Source organism: Mesitornis unicolor, unplaced genomic scaffold, assembly GCF_000695765.1.
Source record: "Mesitornis unicolor isolate BGI_N332 unplaced genomic scaffold, ASM69576v1 scaffold10708, whole genome shotgun sequence".
NCBI lineage: Eukaryota > Metazoa > Chordata > Aves > Mesitornithiformes > Mesitornithidae > Mesitornis > Mesitornis unicolor.
The window spans coordinates 18,250-36,948 of record NW_010202550.1 but is presented as its reverse complement, the minus strand read 5'-3'; the positions used below and the strand labels follow the sequence as shown (position 1 = coordinate 36,948).

The following is an 18,699-nucleotide window of genomic DNA, read 5'->3' as shown; positions in this document are numbered from 1 at the left end:
AAGCCTAATTATAGCCAGGTGAATTTTGGACTGTCTCTGTAAAAAGATGGCTCCACTTCTCTATATATAAGGTTCAGAGATGTTCTAAATTAACTCCACTCAGATAAAACCTCCTGACACAAAATTTCATCTCACTTGAGTGAGATACTGCCAGAAAGGCATTCACTAATAAAGCATTTAGGAAAAAAATGTGGAAGGATTAACAAAAAGTTTAAATAATCTCTTCCAAAAAACTGGAGGAAAGTTCAGCACTGACTTCTGAAGTGATGAAACCTGGCCTTCCCACAAACCATGTGTTTCCTTCTTTTTCGAGATGATTACTCCTAGGAACTCAGGTTTCATTAATACGTGATTAACACCAGCTCAGAACACCGATGAGATGCTTAACTCAGAGAAAAGCACGAACAAGTACAAGAGGAAATGTGGTGCAGTTTTATACGAAAATGGTCACTAGATAAATTCCAAAGAGAGGATCTAATTTACTTCACAGAGAGTACCGTTGAAAGTCATCCAAAGGAGATATCCAATTCAAGAACGTCCAGGGTGTGCAGCTGAGGTAAAGTTTACTGCTTTGCAGAAAAACAGTCTCTACTGTTTGCATACAAATAGAGAATGAGAATGTATCTGAGGTAACAGAAAAGTTCAAAGAGCTCAGTATCTTCAGGTCACGAAACCAGACAATCTCATCCTGTAAAAATACTTTATGGTGCCTCCAATCTCAAGTTCAATAGCAAGAATCTTGATATAACTATGCAAGTGGCAGTCAGACTTTATGACTGGAGAATAATGAATAGGTAAACTGAGTAAGTAGAGATGGTATGATGGTATGAGCTAAGAATATCCAAGATCTTAGAAAAAATTCTGAAGGAAAAGCAACTAAGACATGGAAATAAATAGAAAATAAAATTTTAAAATGTTTAGTAAGCATAGATCATGGCTTTCTTTAATAAAACAACTTCAGGAAGCACAGATGCAGTAGATCTAAAATACCTAGTATAAACCTGTCTTTATTTATTCTGCCATGTCATATTCTGGTAGGACTTTATCTGAATTAAAATCCATCTTTCTTCTCACCCCTACCTAAGGAAAAAAAATAATCTAGGGAAGGCAAAGACACAAATGATAGTCTTGTTATGTATTGTGGTGATGGTGTCATAAGAACAATTGACTATCTTTCTGCCACAAAGAAATTAATCTTTGACATTAACATCTATAATGTTAAAATGGATGGAAGGCAGGCTATGGAAGAGGATGCAGACACTATACACTATTCTTCAAAGTCTTCCTGGACAACAAGTAACATGCAAAACAGAACTCACCATAAGCTCTTCTCCAACACGAATAAAACATCAAGAAAGGCTGGGGATTTGGAGACACCACAATCAGTCCTTTTTCCCACAGATAACACACTATCTTTGAAATGTTGGTTGAAGGGCAGCTTCTGGAAGTCATTTAGGCCAATCTCTGCTCAGAGCAGGACTACTGTCAATGCCAAATCAGGTCAGTCATTGCCTTTATGGCATGGGTTCCGAGATTCCCTGTTTCTGGTCAGTTTGTTCCCGTGCTGTACTTCCCACCTAACGAAATACTTTCCCTAATTCTCAGTCTAAACCTTTCAAGGCTGCAACTTGTGGCCTTTGCTTTGTGTTTTAGCATCTTTCATTGCTGAGAAGAATTTGACTCTACTGCCCTTGTGAGTTCCCCACTCTCAAGTAGTTGTAGGCTGCAATTAGCTCCTGCCCTTTGCTTCTTCCTAGAAATAGGTCTATTACAGATTCCGTTGTAAGTCTATTTTCACCTTGGTAATTACACTGAAAGTACACAAACTGAAGACTGACTTCTCTCACATTCTATATATTTTTCACAGCTGCATTCTGTTTAGTAAAAGAAAGTTCTAATACAAACCCGTATTTGATACCTCCTTAGCACAACAGTTGCACTAAGTTGGATGTACCTGTTAAGAGACTGTACTGGTTTTGGCTGAGATAGAGTTAATTTTCTTCATAGTAGCTTGTATGGTGCCGTGTTTCGGATGTGTGATGAAAACAGTGTTGATAATACAGAGATGTTTTCAATATTGCTAAGCAGTGCTTACACAGAGTCAAGGCCTTTTCTGCTTCTTACACTGTCCTACCACCAAGTAGGCTGGGAGTGTATAAGAAGCTGGGAGGGGACACAGCTGGGACAGCTGACTCCACCTGACCAGAGGGATATTCCATACCACACGATGTCGTGCTCAGCAATAAAAGCTGGGAGAAGAAGGGGTACATTTGGAGTTATGGTGTGTTGTGTCCCAAGTCATTGTGATGAAGTATGATGGAGCCTTGCTTTCCTGTGGGTGCCTAAACACTTGCCTGACGATGGGAAGTGGAGAATGGATTTTTCATTTTGCTTTTCTTGGCAGCAGCTTTTGCTTTATTTACCAAACTGTCTTTATCTCAACCCATGAGTGTTCTCACTTTTATCCTTCCAGTTCTCTCCCCGATCCCACCAGGAGGGAGTGGGTGGGGCTGAGCTGCCTACCGAGGTTAAACCACAACAGATACACATGTACCTGGAAGAGTTCAGCATCCCAACAGAGTGAATCGGCAAGAGTGGAATCTGAGGAGCAGCCTTTGTCTTAGGCAACCCTATTTGTTCCTTGAAGAAGGCTTAAAATCTCAAAAGACAATATACAGTGTATATATCTTGTAAGTTTTTAGAAAATCTCTCAGGTTTGTTTTCAAAGTTGCTATTTATCTGGTTCACTTTGATATACTATTAAATTACAGTATTTAACTCACAAAATTCTTAGTAGCAAATCATGTTTGAAACAGGAAACTATGTAAATTAAAATTTAATTAAGATTTTTCTGACATTAATTCAAAAAAACAACATTAAGCATGTTTTCATTAACAATAAAAATAAGTTGCTCATTTAGAACTCATACTATATGTTCAAATTTCTTCACATCTTTCAGAATTAATACTTTTTTTGACACTAAATCCTAAAGCAAGTTTGTTTTCTTCCTCAAAGAATTCTTTTGATTAAAAAAAATAACAAAGTTTAAATCTATAATTTAAATATTTTGGGGAAAAATATTTAATATGTTAAAACAAAGTAAAAACTTTCCATATAGTCAAACTTTTAATCATGGCCCTGGGCACATACGGGCAGTCAATACCAAAACTTATTTCTTTCTTATTGATGCCAGAAATCCAAGAAGAATAAGAGTGATAGTAAGATATCTACTGTGGGACAAGCTATCCCCATATGTAAAACAGAGGCATCGCTCGCTCTCTCTGTCATCTTAAGTACAGAATCATGGTTTTCTCAAAGTAACACTGCAGCTATTTCTTCAGGATTGCTATCCATTAGGAAAAAAATATCCAGTACAACATAAAACAAGGCTCTTACTGGTTTGTAGCAGAAAAAGAATATAGTTAAATTTTATACAAGATGAGTCCCACTCTACAGCAAATAAAAATAACCGAATCAGTAAAGCATTTTAATATCCTTGTAATACAACCTAGGTTTAGTCGTTTCATTTTTCCAGATATCCCCATGAAGATATTAACTTTCTAGTATTCATAATCCAAAGTACAACAACAGACATCTTAAATTTACCCACATTTCAATTCAAGTATTTTAAAATATGTTTTTATGCTTTCTGTTCAGAGTACCGAGAGGTCACATTTTTTACATGAATGCTAACAGGCACAGTTCACAACAAAGTTCAGGATTGCTTTGGGGATTAATTCTCCTTCTCTTTTTAAAACAAGTTCATGATTTCAATTCAAGATAAAAGTTGAATATATTGTTGATCTAAATGCTCAGACTGGTCCACATTTATAATGCTCAAACATCATGAATGAACAAATTCTCATTATTCACCCTGAATGGAAGTCACAAGAGAATTACTGAATGTTATGAATAAACATGTGTAGTGTCTGCCTATCCACATTTCAAGTTGATGATGCTGATTCATATTCATAATCTGAACACTCCCCAAACAGAAAAACCCAAACCAAAAGACAGGGTTTACTTACCAATGGCTCCCTGTTTTTGACAAGTCTGATTATCTTAACTGAATCTTCTTCCTCATCAATATCATCAGGCATAGGAGGCAAGACAGGATCGTAGTTCTTCTGAGCAACAGTATCATGTACATGGAGCAAAGCCTGAAAACATTGATATTAAGCATATTATGTGGCATCTGAAAATTTTATGAAAGAGAAAGCAGATTATATTAAAGCCTAACTATAAGTGTGATGCATGTAGACTGAATATAATTAATGTATACAATTTTAACACATGTCAAACTGTGCATACAGAACAGTGTCTTCATACACATGAAAATATCGAGTGCTTTGCCTATCCGCTTGAAATTATAGGAATTACGATCAGGAGATAATCCAAGTCTCCTGAAGTAAGAACATCATTCTACTCATCGTAGATCAAAATTTTCTTCGATACAGTAAGCACTCCTATGAAACACATAAGAAAATAAGCATCTTCCAGTACTCCGACTGAACCAGGAGATCCATGACTTCAAGCTGTTGTCCAGCCATTCCCTTCAGAGGGGCTCTGCAAGCTTACCTGGTTACTGGATAGGTTTCACACTAGCTCCCTTTCATACAAGCTCCAAATTATCTTAGGAATTTTTAATTTATTGTGGAATTCATGATTGAGATTGAGGAACATATTGCTGAAATGACTCGGTTCAGGCAGGTGCTTACCAACCACATGTTGCATGTCTTACGTCCTTTCTTTCTCTGTTGCTTCTGCAGCTCGTGCATAGCTTGAACAATAGAGTTTTTTCAAAGAAAAGCCTAATAACACCTGACAAAAGGTTCAATCTTAAAAATAAAATCATTGATAAGCTTGGAGAAATTAAAAAATCTCGAAAGTCAAAGGAAGTTAGAAAGCTCATTCTCCTAAGGCTCTAAAAAATCTCAGCTAGAATTTAAAGTTCAGAGCTTTTCCTAGATACAGATCTCTCAAAGTTCTTTTCTATGTTGAAATAGAAATGTTGAAATAATGCCCTTCATTATTTGTAATACCTTTAAAACTGGTGAAAAATGGCTAAATAATGCTTTTAGTTTTGTAGTGAAAACTATGCACTATAGCAGGAATAACTGCAACAGCCATACATACAATTCTATCTACTGCCTTCAGTTGCTTCTGTTCTCAAGTAGTTGCTCCTAAATACTTGAATATCTTACATTTTGACCTGATAATTCTTCCCAAAGAGTTAATGACCCAAAACTGTATGTTCTCAAGGACAATGCAAATGTTTTTAAAAAGCACGACACTTCCATGATGTTATCCCAGGATTTTTTTCCCTGAATGGAGAAGACTGTAACAACAGAAAAACCATTTTCAGGCAATGCTACAAGCTATCATGTCAAAAGCAGAAGGTGAAGAGTATATGGTAACCTTGAAATTCTGAAATTTAAATCTGAAGTTAGGTCTTCAACAAAATAAACACAGAGGAAGATCATGCCTGCTTCATGAGAATTTGCTGTTGTTTTACTAATTTCCATGCATATTGTACAAATTAATGGTAACATTTCAACACACTCTAATTGTTTCTGTTTTTTTTCAAGACACAGTTATGAATTGGTACTATTAACCATCGGAAATTACCAGCTCCCTCCCATCAGAAATTAGTTTTACTTCAGATGTGAGCAAAAAACCTCAGGCTAGCAATTATGCTTCCTCCTGGAAATGTGTATTATGAAGCATTACATATGTAAAAGCCATGCAATCTCATGCAGTCCTCGAAAGATGTATGTGAACTATCAAAGCTACACTAAAACAAAAGTAGTGTTTGCTTTTACTTCAGGCTACTTACAGTTAAGACTTCTAAAACTAGTCTTCTGCAATTACGTTTTTCCACATAAAGCTAAGGCACATTCATGGACTGGTTCAGTTTAATGAGGTTCTATATTGCAGTTTAAAAACAATCAGGCAGATAGAGAAAACAGATGAAAATAATCTAAAGCACCACTTCCAGAGTAAAAGGCAGCAACTTAAAACATATTCAAAAGAACCTACCCTTGAAAATGAAGACTGCAAAACAGATTTTGCCTACTACTACACTGAATTATGCCACCAGTATTGATGAGATGCTCCCCTGCTCTGACTGCCAGGTAAGACTCCTGGACGCTGTGCACAGAACAACGATGCAGCCCAAGTGTTATATGATGCCAATCAATGTCTGGTATTTATGGTGCTTTTCTGCACTCACAACAACTGGAACTTATCAACCCCATCCCTCCTCCTCTCAAAAACCCCATATTAAACCACAATGTAGTACAGTTTTCAATATAAGATATTTTACCCAAACCCTGGTATTATTTTATCTCGGTGCAAAGATGCATATTTTAAGTAAGAGTACGAATGCCAGAAATTACGTGTCTTCTCTCAGCCAAGTTTCCAGAAGAGATTCTGTCATCACAAACTTGTTTATGCTGCACACCGAATGTACCAGGATTTCTTTCCTGCTGGTCTTCCACCATTGCTGCTTCTAACACACTACTATCTGTCCACTCTAGTGGCTCTTGAAATAGTCAGTGGCATAGGCACTAGGCAATTATCTGCAAGCAAAACGTATAAAGCTATTTTGATTTCACTTAATGCATTCAATAAGAGGTGATCAGAGCCTGTCCTTGAGAGAACTTCCATATGTCGTGAACGTACGAAAAAATGACAATATTCACAGAGTAAAGCGACATTTCTCCAGCAGTTTCTTTGTACTGTGTATTTAATATGATGTATGCTTCATCCAAAAAACTATCAGAGTAGACTTTTATAGAAAAGGTTGAGACTTCTTTAAAAACACAAATTACAAGTGCCAGGAAATAAAAGTTGGATCTCATCATCAACAAGATTCGCACAGCATAACTGTGCAGTAAATATACAAGTCAATATAAGTCAGTAATGTTCTCTTCTTGTACATAAGAAGTGATTGATTTATTCACTGCAGTTTTATACTCCATTATACTAATTCTTGCCTATCACAAGAAACAGCAAGAAGTACAGATGACATTTTAAGGGTTTTTTATGTTTTGTTTTTGTTTTCAAATACACAGCTCTTTTGGAACTATGCATGCATGATCCTAGATTAGGGTCATGCATATTTAAGCACCTCTGGAGAAAAAGATTTCATTTCAGCTCTAAGTTCTATGCTTATGATTCACTAATGTAAACACGGTCCATATTTAGAACTTGAAAGAAGGTATGATTCAAACTCCTGCACTACCTAAACATAAATATTGATGTTCAGCTAAATTCTTAGACATGATCTAGCTGGAAATGAACACTTTCATCAGACCACTGAAATGTCTAATAACTAGTGCTGTATTTTTCATATAAAAGCTATCACTGATCATTTCACAGTTTATAAATTGAAATTTTACACTATTGACTTACACAAAGAAAATCTGACATTGGAAACATTCAAAGTTCTTTTTCTTAAACCATTCTAAAGCTTTAAATGTTTATTTAAATAGAGAATGTTATTAATGAAAACAGTTCCATATTTTTAAAAATGTGTATCATTTAACTACACTGACTACATTTTTTTACTCTTCCAAAACAATGATAAAATTTGTATTTTTTGCTTCTGTTTGTATTTTGAAATTTGTAAGACTAAAAATACTCCACATAGCCCTTGACTTGTGCACACAACTCCTTATGTTTTTATATTCTCGTTATTAAAAAAAAAATCTCAACTGAAGCTTTACTTTTCAGAAATAACTTGCATTTCCTAGTCTAGAAAACCACTTTAGAAAACAGTAAGTTAAAGCAGCAAGACAGAAGGGACAAAGAAACAAAAGTGGCCTCTTTCTTTACAGTATTTGAAAAAAGGAAGATCAGAAAATTAAATAATTAATAGTCCAAAACATCAACATAAAATCTGTAGGGACTCAAACCAACCTTTACGAAAGCCAACCACTGCAGCAGGCTGTGACACTGCCAACCCAGCTGCTGGTTACACTGCCTACGGAGCAATGACTGCCCTGGCAGCAGAGTCAGCAAAATGGAACAAAATGGCCCATGACTTTGTGATCCCAGTCCACAGCTTGGATCATTAGCACAGGCCATCTCCTCCAGCAGTTCAGCTGGAGCACTACCAGGTGACACAGAGACATTTTTCCACCTCCTTGCTTTGTTATGGTGACAGTAACTTCCACTGAGGCTGGCACAGAGAAGTCACAGCAGAAGAGAAAAGTAACTTCATCAGCAAGCACAGCAGCGTGTCCCTGAACTCCACTGGCAGAGCTCGTCCTTCAGAGAGCTGTGGCCATACTGTGTTTTCCTTTGTGATAGGGTTACAGAAGAAATACCAAAAAAGCTAAAAGTGTTGGTGGAGAAAATTAAATTATTCAAGACTGGAAATGTTGATTTTCGAGTAACTTCCATGAAGTTAAAATCAAGTGAGTGAAGTTATCCAGGGACAGATATCAAAGAAGGAAACCTGAAAGAGCTGGGAGGAGACAGAACCCACTGAAGGAAAGACCATCAGAGCATCAAAATGGAAGGAGAAGGAGAAGAGACGTGACAGCCGAACATGTGCAAGAACTTGGAAAGCAGGAGAATAAAACCAGCAGAAAGCTGTAGCATAATGGTGCTGGCATACAGGCGCTAGGGACAAAGAACAAATCTGACTTCAGAACAGTTTGGAGAAGAGAGGAATAAAAATACAAGGTATTCAGAATCAATCTACGCATTTAAGAGCAACTGGTAAACTGCACAAAATTTAACAGGGGAAAAAGGAGATAAGAATTTAGATGTGGGGTGAGGGAAGAGAACAGCCTTTCTTCTACAGGAGAATTAGTCTTTAAACCTACTATCTTGAGTACATGAGCTGGACTTCACGTTGATGTACTGATGACTTCCACTCTCCAGCAAATGGGCTCCACAGCCATCAGCAAAGGGCAGCATGTGACAGTCTCTTAACACTAACACTGCCTGCTAAGGGAGTGCGTGCAACCCTGATCCTGATGCAAAATAAGGGTTAACAAGAGGACAGGTGAGCACAGGCATCTCAACTAACAGATAAGAACAACGACATTAGCTGAAATCTCTAAAGCATGAAGCATAACCTAGAAGCAGAAGCAAGCAATAAAACTAGAGCAGGAGAAATATGGCAGTGCTGCTGAAGGGACCAGAGGACGGCTGGGATAACAGTGCATTGGATTTCCTGGTTTTGGCAGTAGAACCAGTGAGCGAGCCCACAAGCTACCGTAAGCACTTATCAGGCAGAAAAGTAATAATATTCCTTCTGAAGGTGCAATAATGTAACCACTTCCCTACAGAAATCTGAGATTTTCTGTTCTGAATAAGATTCCCAAACTAAGTATGTACAGCACATAATGTTAAACGAATCACTTAACTTCCAAGGAAATAAACATGTTTTACTTTTTGTCACTGAAAATAATTTACACAATTCAATCAACATAAGTAAAAAACCTTTGACAGCAATGGTAAGAAAACTGAAATAATGTCCTTTAAGTCAAGTATGATTTTCAGTTTGCAATGGGGAAACCAATGGGTGTGCTTATTAATGGAAAAAGAATCAGTGTTAGTATTACTTCTCCTACATATTCTCTACAAATTCCCTAGAAATTATATACAGTGTGAGAAGGCAGCAGCTAGGCATGTACAAAAGAGAAAAACCACTCCATGTTCACAACTGTCCCATCTGTTCTTAGGAGCTGCCCTCTAGTTCTTGCTTGCCCAGATGGCAATGAAACCCCTTTCTCTTCCAATCTGACTTCGATGCAGTTGGGTCACAGTAGTGATTCAAAATATTGAAAACATATACTGTGTGGTTGGGTGTTCTTAATATCTACCATATATTAATGTTCTTAGCACAGCAACATCTCAGTTGGATCAGTATTCAGTATATATTGCTTTTTCCTCTTAACTACGGTGGACTTCATTCATGACTATAAGAACTTCCTTTCACAAAAGGGTAATTTCCTTGCCTGAAAATGCAGTTTCTTGATTACAGATTCACCAGTCTGAACTGATGGGTTTCCCTGCAGCTGGTAGCCAGACAACAGAAAAGTGTATTTTCTGCATCCTCAGACTCCCGCTTCCTCCAGTTCATTGTTCGCAGCCCCTTGAGACACTTCCAAAGCCGAACTCTTCTCCATGTCCACAGAAACACGCAGCCCACCCGTCTCGTCTGGTAAAGGTGCAAATATTCTTCCAGATGACAGCCCCGTCTTTGTCCTCAGTTGTGGATAATGGCAGAATAAGCTCTGACTGTAAATCAATAGTGAAGATTCTGAACAAAGTCTCTTTTACATTTCAATGTGATTCATGTAGCTAAAGTGTTCTTGAAGCTTTAAGCCCTATTTAAGTAACTTCCAAGAGCACAGATAGATGGTTTTCAGAGTGGAAAATGCCAAGACAGGAGCACTCTTTCAGTATCTTGGCAAGCCTTTATCAATTCCTTTTTTGAAGAAGCGGTAGCATCCCAACAATATTGTCTACAGCGTTAGCATGCATCTTTTCTTGGTTGAAAACCACCTGAAGGTCACTCCTCTCCGCAAAGAAATCAAGTGAAAATATAAACTAAAGAAAAGTAAAAGCTGAGGTTGCAGTTGCCTTTTCTGAAAAAGTCTTTTAGAAACAACCCAACATTTATTTGACAACAGCATGATGTCTAAAGTCTTAAACAGAAAAGAAAAACACCTACTGATCCATGAGGTTTACAAGAATCTGGATATACTTAATTTCTCCAGAAAACAGTAACATATATTTATTTATGACAAGATGGTCTTAAATTCAGCTACAGAGTACTCATACTACTTGGACACCTAACTAAAAATATTGAACCAGTTCAGTTTTTAAGGTAATTACTTTTGCCTGCTTTGTGCTTCTCCCATATTGACCACTGAAGCTAGTATTTCTTTATATCAATTGCCCTAAATTCAGCTATCATTCCAGAGAACTGAAAAGCTGCAGCGAGTATTAACTTCAGTATTATATATAAATCTTTTGTAAGTACTTAATAAAGTTGTAACTAAAGAATTATAAAATATTAAAATAGATGTGGTGCAACAGAATAAATTCTACCTCTTAAATAGTAACATTCTTTTAAAAAGGACAGTAAAACAGCAGGTATAAGAAAAAAAGCCTACAAATTTCAAAAATATTTGTGATAGTCTTCTAGATTTCCAAGTTACATAATCATAAGACTCAGACTCAGATATAATCAGTTTTGCCACTGACTAGAAACCTAGAAATAAGCAGGAATAGGAAAAAAAAAAAGGATGATACTGGACCACTATTGAACAGATTCGTCAATGAACTAAAGAGGAGACTGCCGAGTAAGTGTATGGAGAGTTCAAACAGAAAACAGTCCGGCAAATGCAAGGGAAAGCACTTCTGAAGGAAGAAGCAGCATAAAAAGATGACAACTGAAAAATGGACTAGTTGCTTTATATTGCAGTTTCTCCATTTTCACCAGCTGAATAGAATTACTACTTGAACAGGATGTGATTTTATCCATAGTGATTTTTTTCTCCTCCAAAATGACCAGCTTTAGTAATGTTGCCAAGTTTTCTGTGCTGTATGTGAATATAGCTACGTGTATGCAATTCACCATTCTTACAAGGGTTAGAGTTGGTTCCTTCATGTGGGAAAAAAGTCTGTATATGTAACCAAAGAATTTATTTTATTTACTTTTCAAATCTTTTATTTGCTGCTGCCAACCTGCCTGGCTTCACTTTTGTTTATTATATCTATCACTGTGTTTAGTGTATGTTGGCTGCTGGTGAGCATTCCCATATCCAAACATCTGAGAAGACTGACAGACACGCTGTCTGTCGGACACCGGCTGAGCTACCACATGAGACCGACCTGAGAGCATTGCCAAGGTAACGTGAAGGGTGTTGCTTAAATATATCCATGCAGTGTTTTTTCACCTCCTTTATATCATTTTATATCTATGCTTATGATACGTTGTACATTGTTATATTGTTAACTCTGTCAGTTCCTACCACATTAAGAGTATGCCACAACTGATTTCTGATTTTCTCTGCCTGTCAGATGTGAAAAATCAAGGCTTTTCTTGCTCTTTTTAAAAGGACTATCTTGCTATTACTTTTTTGTTTTGCCTACTTCATTCCCATAACATGAATGTTCCAAAACTAAAGACAGTGCCATATACTCCCACAGCTCCCCACCCAAAATAGTTTTCTACAAAAAACTCCTTTGAAAATAAGGGTGCAAGCAGAAATGGAAATAGGAAGTGAAGGTCTAAAGCTGAAGAGTTATAAATCAAAACTATGTTTCCTCTAACAAGGTTGCCAAGACGCCTGATCGAAGGCTTCTTAAAGTGGCAAATAGTTTAAAGGCAAAAAACAGGGCATGAGGATCTCGCTCGCTTGCCAACAAAAGTCTCCCCAGCACCGTCCCCTCTCTCCCAGCTTCATGGCAAACATCTATGGGCTATTCATTAAACAACGTTATCAAACCATCAGTGCTGTGGTCCTTGCTTATTGTTGCAGTAATTTCCATACATTACTTAGAGGGGGAAAATATTCCTCTCTCAATGATGATACTTCACAGCATCCCATTCAAAATCAAGCAGACTCTTGCGGATTACTGGCACCTGGGAGGATTATGTAGGTAACTTTTCAAGTTGACATATGAAGTACAATGCACTCTATCTCACGATATTAATAAAGTTAAACCAATTTGTATAGTAAAATCCCTTAATATAAGAATACAACTCCTGTAACCAGTCCTACCAGCAAACCTCAAAGAACACTGATGAGTAAATAGTTATAAATTATGGGAACTTATGCTTTCTGCACAGATATCATAGTCTGTGTTACCATGTTCGAGCATGAACATTTCATGAATAGGAGAAAAGTCTCTCAGGACATAAGCAAAAGTAGAAAATATAGGTGCATTCTAAAGGAACAGTCTTCCAAGAGCTTGAGACTGAGTAACAGTCCAAACGCAGCTCAGATGCTAACTGACCTGAAATTTATATTTGGGTTTTCCAGATGCAAGACCTGAACAGTTGTAGACAAATCCCAACAATTTCCAGTGGAAACTGCTGACTTTGCAGAAACTGCCTATTTCAATTAAAAAGCCATGATGGAAAACTCTCAGCAAGTCTACTTACAAAGGAAATGTTGGAAAAAGGACAAAGTTTAGATGAAGATTTTTTTTTAATTACATGTTACAAAAAATGCTTCATGAACTTTTCAAAGCAAAACCAGATTTTGTTTTTATTATTATAGGCCAAGATTTTATCTGCTTTGTATGTTAAATCTTCTATAGAAAAATGCCTGCTGTCTCCCGCACAGTAAATTATACTGTCAATTTTTGCCAGTGACTGTAAGGCAGCTTTATAAGGCTGTGTTGATAAAGGCTTAAAATGTTTGTTTTTTTAACAGAACAAGTAGCACTTTGATCAGAACAGTCTATTGGGCCACTGTGCGAACCTAGTAAGCTTCGGATGGCAGGAATGATGGTATCAGCAGTTGTTTATCAAATACAGGCTAGAGTGTACAAACGTCCCAGTAAATACAAGAAAATCAAAAAAGGCTAGGACAACGAAAAATATATGCTTCAAGCTAAAAGAAGCACTGTTTCTTTTTTTAAAGAAACCTAAACAAATATAGGAAACATTTATATGAAGAACAAAGCATCCTGGTTTCATTATCTGTAGTTTTAGTTTTGTGTAACTAACGGTTCTGTTCTGAAGGAAAGCCAAGGAGCTCCTTATCAGATGAAAATGTTTACAAATGCAAATTGTTGATGCTTTGTGAAACTGAAAGTCAAGTAGAATCCAAATTAACTGCAAATAAAACAGCAAGTGTAAGTTCAATTTACAGTTTTCTGGTGCATGCATCTTTGCCATTTGAAAGTAACTCTTAAAAAACTGAAAACAACTTAATCAGTATTTTCTCTGAACAGCACATTGAAGTTGTCCATGGTTAAATTAATCCGAAAACATTCCCAGTCATACCAGAGCGGTTTTCCCTTCACTCTGCAAGTTATCTTAAATTTACTTCCAAAACTCTATTCATTCTATGATGACGAAAGATAAGCCAAGAAAAATATTTCAAGTATGTGCAGTGCTGTTCCCTCTGCAGCTCCAGGTACAGCATCCAAAGTACTTCAGGTTCATGTGTACCACGATGCACTGAAGTCATTTCACGGCCCTTGTTTAGGTACTGTTTTATGATTCAGAGAAGCAGCTGGCAAATCTTTCAGTGCTCATAAACAGAAGATAAACTCTGCTGAAACAGGCAGAGCCACCACTGGCACTCCTAGGAAGTTAAAAGAGTTTGATTTCCTCCAGGTCATAAGAGACATAAACATTCTTTCAAACAGTTTTAGGACAGTGGCACAGGCTTTCAAAATATTTATTGTCCTGCTCATTAGACCGATGACCACAAAGGACATATTTTAAATTATTTTAAAAAACCTAAATTTACCCTAATATGGATTAACTTCAAATGGTAATTTTCTCATTTTAATATGTAATGATCAGGAATGTAACTGCTGTTATAAGCACAAAGTTAAGAGTAAGTGAGATCTGAACGATATATCCCAGACCTGTCTCAAAGTTAGTATAACTGGGTTAGGATTGTCCACCTGACTGAAAAATGGTCCATTCTTCTTACAATCTGCTGAGTTTACAGCCACACCAACAAAACAACTGCCCAAAGTATCAATGCCTATAGTTAATTGATTTAGTTTTTCAGATTTTAAAATAATTTCAAAAATAAATAACAGTTATGCTCTTGTACTATGGCACTGTCCCAGAAAGAACACAGCTTTTTCCAGCTTCTTAGAAAAGGAACTAGACCTACTATTCAAGAAAGCTTTTAATTAGAAGTGGAAGATAATTTAAAAGCTTTAAAGTCTTTCATTCTTAGTTTGATCATCTGTCATCATTAGTACATGTCCTTTCCTACAGTGTCTGTCACTGGGCTTCTGCCCCGTGACTCAGAGCAGCTCTTGTGGCCGCGTCCCTTCTTCCCATTCACATATCTTCTGACAGATAAGACCAGCTTGCTGACTTGATTGTGACAAGTCCATTAAAAATCCAGAATTAAATTTGCTTTTAGAATATACTTTGTGTTAACATCTTGAATTGCAGTCTTCTGATTATATAGTCTAATTTATACAATTGTATAATGATGAAAAACAAAGTACTTGGTCTCTAGATAATGTAGCTAATATTTTAAAAAGTGTACTGCTCTCAGACAATAGCAATACTTCCAGATACATAAAAAGGGAAAATTGGTCTATATAGACAACTCTCTCAATTGCACTGGTGCATACCCAATGCATAATTTTTTAAAATTTTGTCATTATTTTCAAAATTCCATACAACTCCTCTCTTCTCATACATTCTGTTTGCTGTCATGTAAGTTCCTTAAGTCTCTCTAAATTAAACCAGAAAATATTTATTCCTTTATGCTACTGTGCATATTTTTTAGAAAAACACACACAGGAGTATCTTCTCTTAAATAAGAAACATTGTTTCTTCACGTATATCACCACTATATATTCTAGTCTTCATGCTACAGAAAATATAAAAACAATAAAGCCTCCCGTAAGAAGACTGTTTAGTGCTATGTCAAGCTTCATATGTTGTTTATTTACATTAAGTAACTTTAATGTTGTCATTAGACAAGAAAGTTAAGGAACATCTTGTCCTTAACACACTGAAAACAGTATTTTACTTAAGTTCCTCCCTGTATTTCACTCAAACATGTACAAAATCATATAACTTCAATGTAAATGCAAATCCATCAACAAAATTGCAATGTAAAACCCAAATCTGGAAAACACAAATAATCTTCTAAATGCTTCCTTCATAAGATAAGCAAAGTAAGCTTGAAAAAGGGTTAAAAATACTCTAATTCATGGCTACACCTCAGGAATTAGAAAAGTCTTAAAAAGCCACTCCAGGAACTAAGGAAAAACACAGGGGTGGGTGCAGTCCCCACTCCCACACAGGCCAGGTATTACCAACTTCAAATCCAGCCCAGCAGCCTGAACTATACAGAAGAAAACTAGCACAGCAACACAGTCCTCTCTCTGTTCCTCATTCATGTGAGGCTGTAATAGACACATCACCCGAACTAACGCTTGTAATGGAGACGGTGGTGGCACTACACCGATTATCTAATAGGCATTTAAATTTTAAGCTTTAATTTAAAGCACCTGCTCCTATGCTGAACAACTGGAAAGGACTACTAAAAAGTCTAAAGATCCGTCAAAAGAAAGGTCAGCAGGCAGGGCTGTGCTCAGCAAGTTCTGTACAGGTGCCTCAAGCTCCTCTCTACCTTGTGGGACCTGAGCAGGAGTGGGGAAGAGCTGGAGACGCTGCCAGCACAGTTTTCCACAGCCTGTCCCACTGCAACGCAGGAACAGTCAGTGAGTGATGCTGCTACAACACCCAGGAAACGCAGGCAGCAGGGGAAGACAGAAATTTCACTTTCAGAAATCTACAATATGTTTAGCGACCGCTACAGCAGGCAGATCCAGGCCTGATCTGCTGGCATTTCAAATCACCCAAGCACATCCTCTCTTAGGTCCAAATGCCATTCAGACCAGAGCCACGCAGTGCTGCCTACAGACTGGCCTGACCCTGAATTTATATATCTTTATGGTTTATGTCTTTTGGGTATCTTTAAGGTTTATATTTTATTGCCACTTAATAAAATCAACCAAACACAGCTTTAATAAACACAAGCACAGCAATATAAGTTTCAGCACATTTAGTTCTGGTTATTTACCACCATTCTAAGCTTGACATCTTACATTCTTAAGCTGTTTTTTAACAACCAACTCAGCAGACCTTTTAAACTTGCATATGTATACCCTGGAAGTGTAGGCGTTCATTAACAGTGATCTTCTTCTGCTGATTGCAAACATTTGATCCCACTCTTGTGGTTATGATGGAAAAGAGCTGAAGATATACATTGCTGTACTTAAACTTTCTGAATGAGAGATAACAAGTTGCATTTCAAAGAGCTGATTTCTGGTCTGCTTAAAAATCAAATACTGCATTCAACTGCATTTGGGTTCTAACGTATGGAAATACTGTTCTACTTGTTGCTATCTTCAACAAGGTATAGCAGGATTGCAGAATGTAAGTGGCAAGTCTTTATTCAGTGTCGGAAGTTAAAAACTATAGACGTGGCTGGCCTGCATCCATGGGACTCTGCAATTATATTTTAAATCTAGAACACAAATGCAATACCTCATGCACAGATAAACAAATCCACTTGATTTCCCAGAGCTATGTGCTCTGTTCTACTTCCAGAGCTCTCTATAAACCACAGCCACTATTAGTTCATTTAATTATGATAAAGGATGCCACATTTTAGAGCAGGAAAAAAAACACTCAGTGTAACTACATACCGCATCCAGTTTTCAAAAGACTAGAAATGCTCAATTAATTTTTTTCCAAAAGGAAATGCACCTCACAAAACCTTGGAGTGACGTTTAGAAAATCTCAGGTCTGATAAATATAACTGAGTCAGAGAAATTATTTTCTTATTTAAAATTTTTCTACACAAATACCACGAACTTGCCAAAGCTTTACTGATCAGATGCAAACACTCAGAAACATATTCAACAAAACAATTTTGTAACATAAAATGAAATTATAGAAATACTCATCTAATTAGACCATTGCTGGAAACCTCTCCCAGCCTCTTTTGGCATGTTAACCAAACCTGTAAAGCTATAATCACCTTGTTAGACCTGTCCCTTTACAGCACCAAACCTGTGGAAGCAGTGATGTAGTGCAGCAAGCTAATCCTACCCATCCTTCATCGTGCCATGAATGTCAGAGCAGAGCTGTAGGAATGTGGAAGCTCTCATGCTGGTTCCAGCCAAAACTAGTTATGAGCCAGGCCAGGAGAGGAAAATTTACCCCACAGAATAACATCCAGCCATAAGTCAATCCCCAATTAAGCCATTCACAAGTTTTTAGATAAAGCCTATGCAACATCATTAGAAAAGATGGATCAGTTACCCCAAGTAATTTCAGATGTGTAGGAAAGAGTTGTTCTAGACATCATTTTGCCCCAGGAATCCAGAATGAAAGAAACAAAGAAACTCTACCCAGCCATCAACCTAATAGTGAAGGGCTAGAAAATCTTACATGATATATGGCGTAAGCTCAGATACAGCTGAACAGACCGGAGGGCATCTCTGGGGAGGAACTGGAAATACTGAGTCCCAGCAACTTCCTTCCTTTAATTTTCTGCCCAAAAGAGAGCAGGGGAAAACAACAGAAGAATCTCAGCTAAACCGCCTCTGGCTGAATGCAGTGCACTCGTATGGTCAATGTGATGGAGGAGGGAGCAGTGATAACTTACCGTCTCTCCCAGGCACATTTGCCATGAGAGGGCAGATGGAGAAGATAATGGATAGGCAAAAATATCACACATGCTGTCAGGTTTTTGCCCTAACTCATACAAATGCCTGCAAGTCCTGCAGGACAGGGGAATGTGCGCCTTTTGCAAAGGGCTTGATGCCTTTAAACTTGTCAACTGCTGCATTTAATTACCATTGCAATATGAAGCTAGAGCACTAACGTCTTCCTTCTCTTTAGAGTGGAAAAATAATGTGAGAGTGTGCATCACCAATGATACACAGGGGAGGATACAAGGACTCGATACAACGAAAGTTTTCATTAGGAGGGTAATT

General features: G+C 37.3%; 1 protein-coding gene across 1 annotated transcript in view; it reads right to left on the bottom strand.

The window, feature by feature from the left end:
• Positions 1-18,699, bottom strand: part of MPP7 (membrane protein, palmitoylated 7 (MAGUK p55 subfamily member 7)) — a 68,342-nt gene that overhangs the window by 39,824 nt on the left and 9,819 nt on the right. The window contains exon 4 of the mRNA XM_010190433.1: positions 4,029-4,160. Coding sequence (XP_010188735.1) covers positions 4,029-4,160 — 132 coding nt within the window. The remainder of the gene's footprint in view (positions 1-4,028; positions 4,161-18,699) is intronic.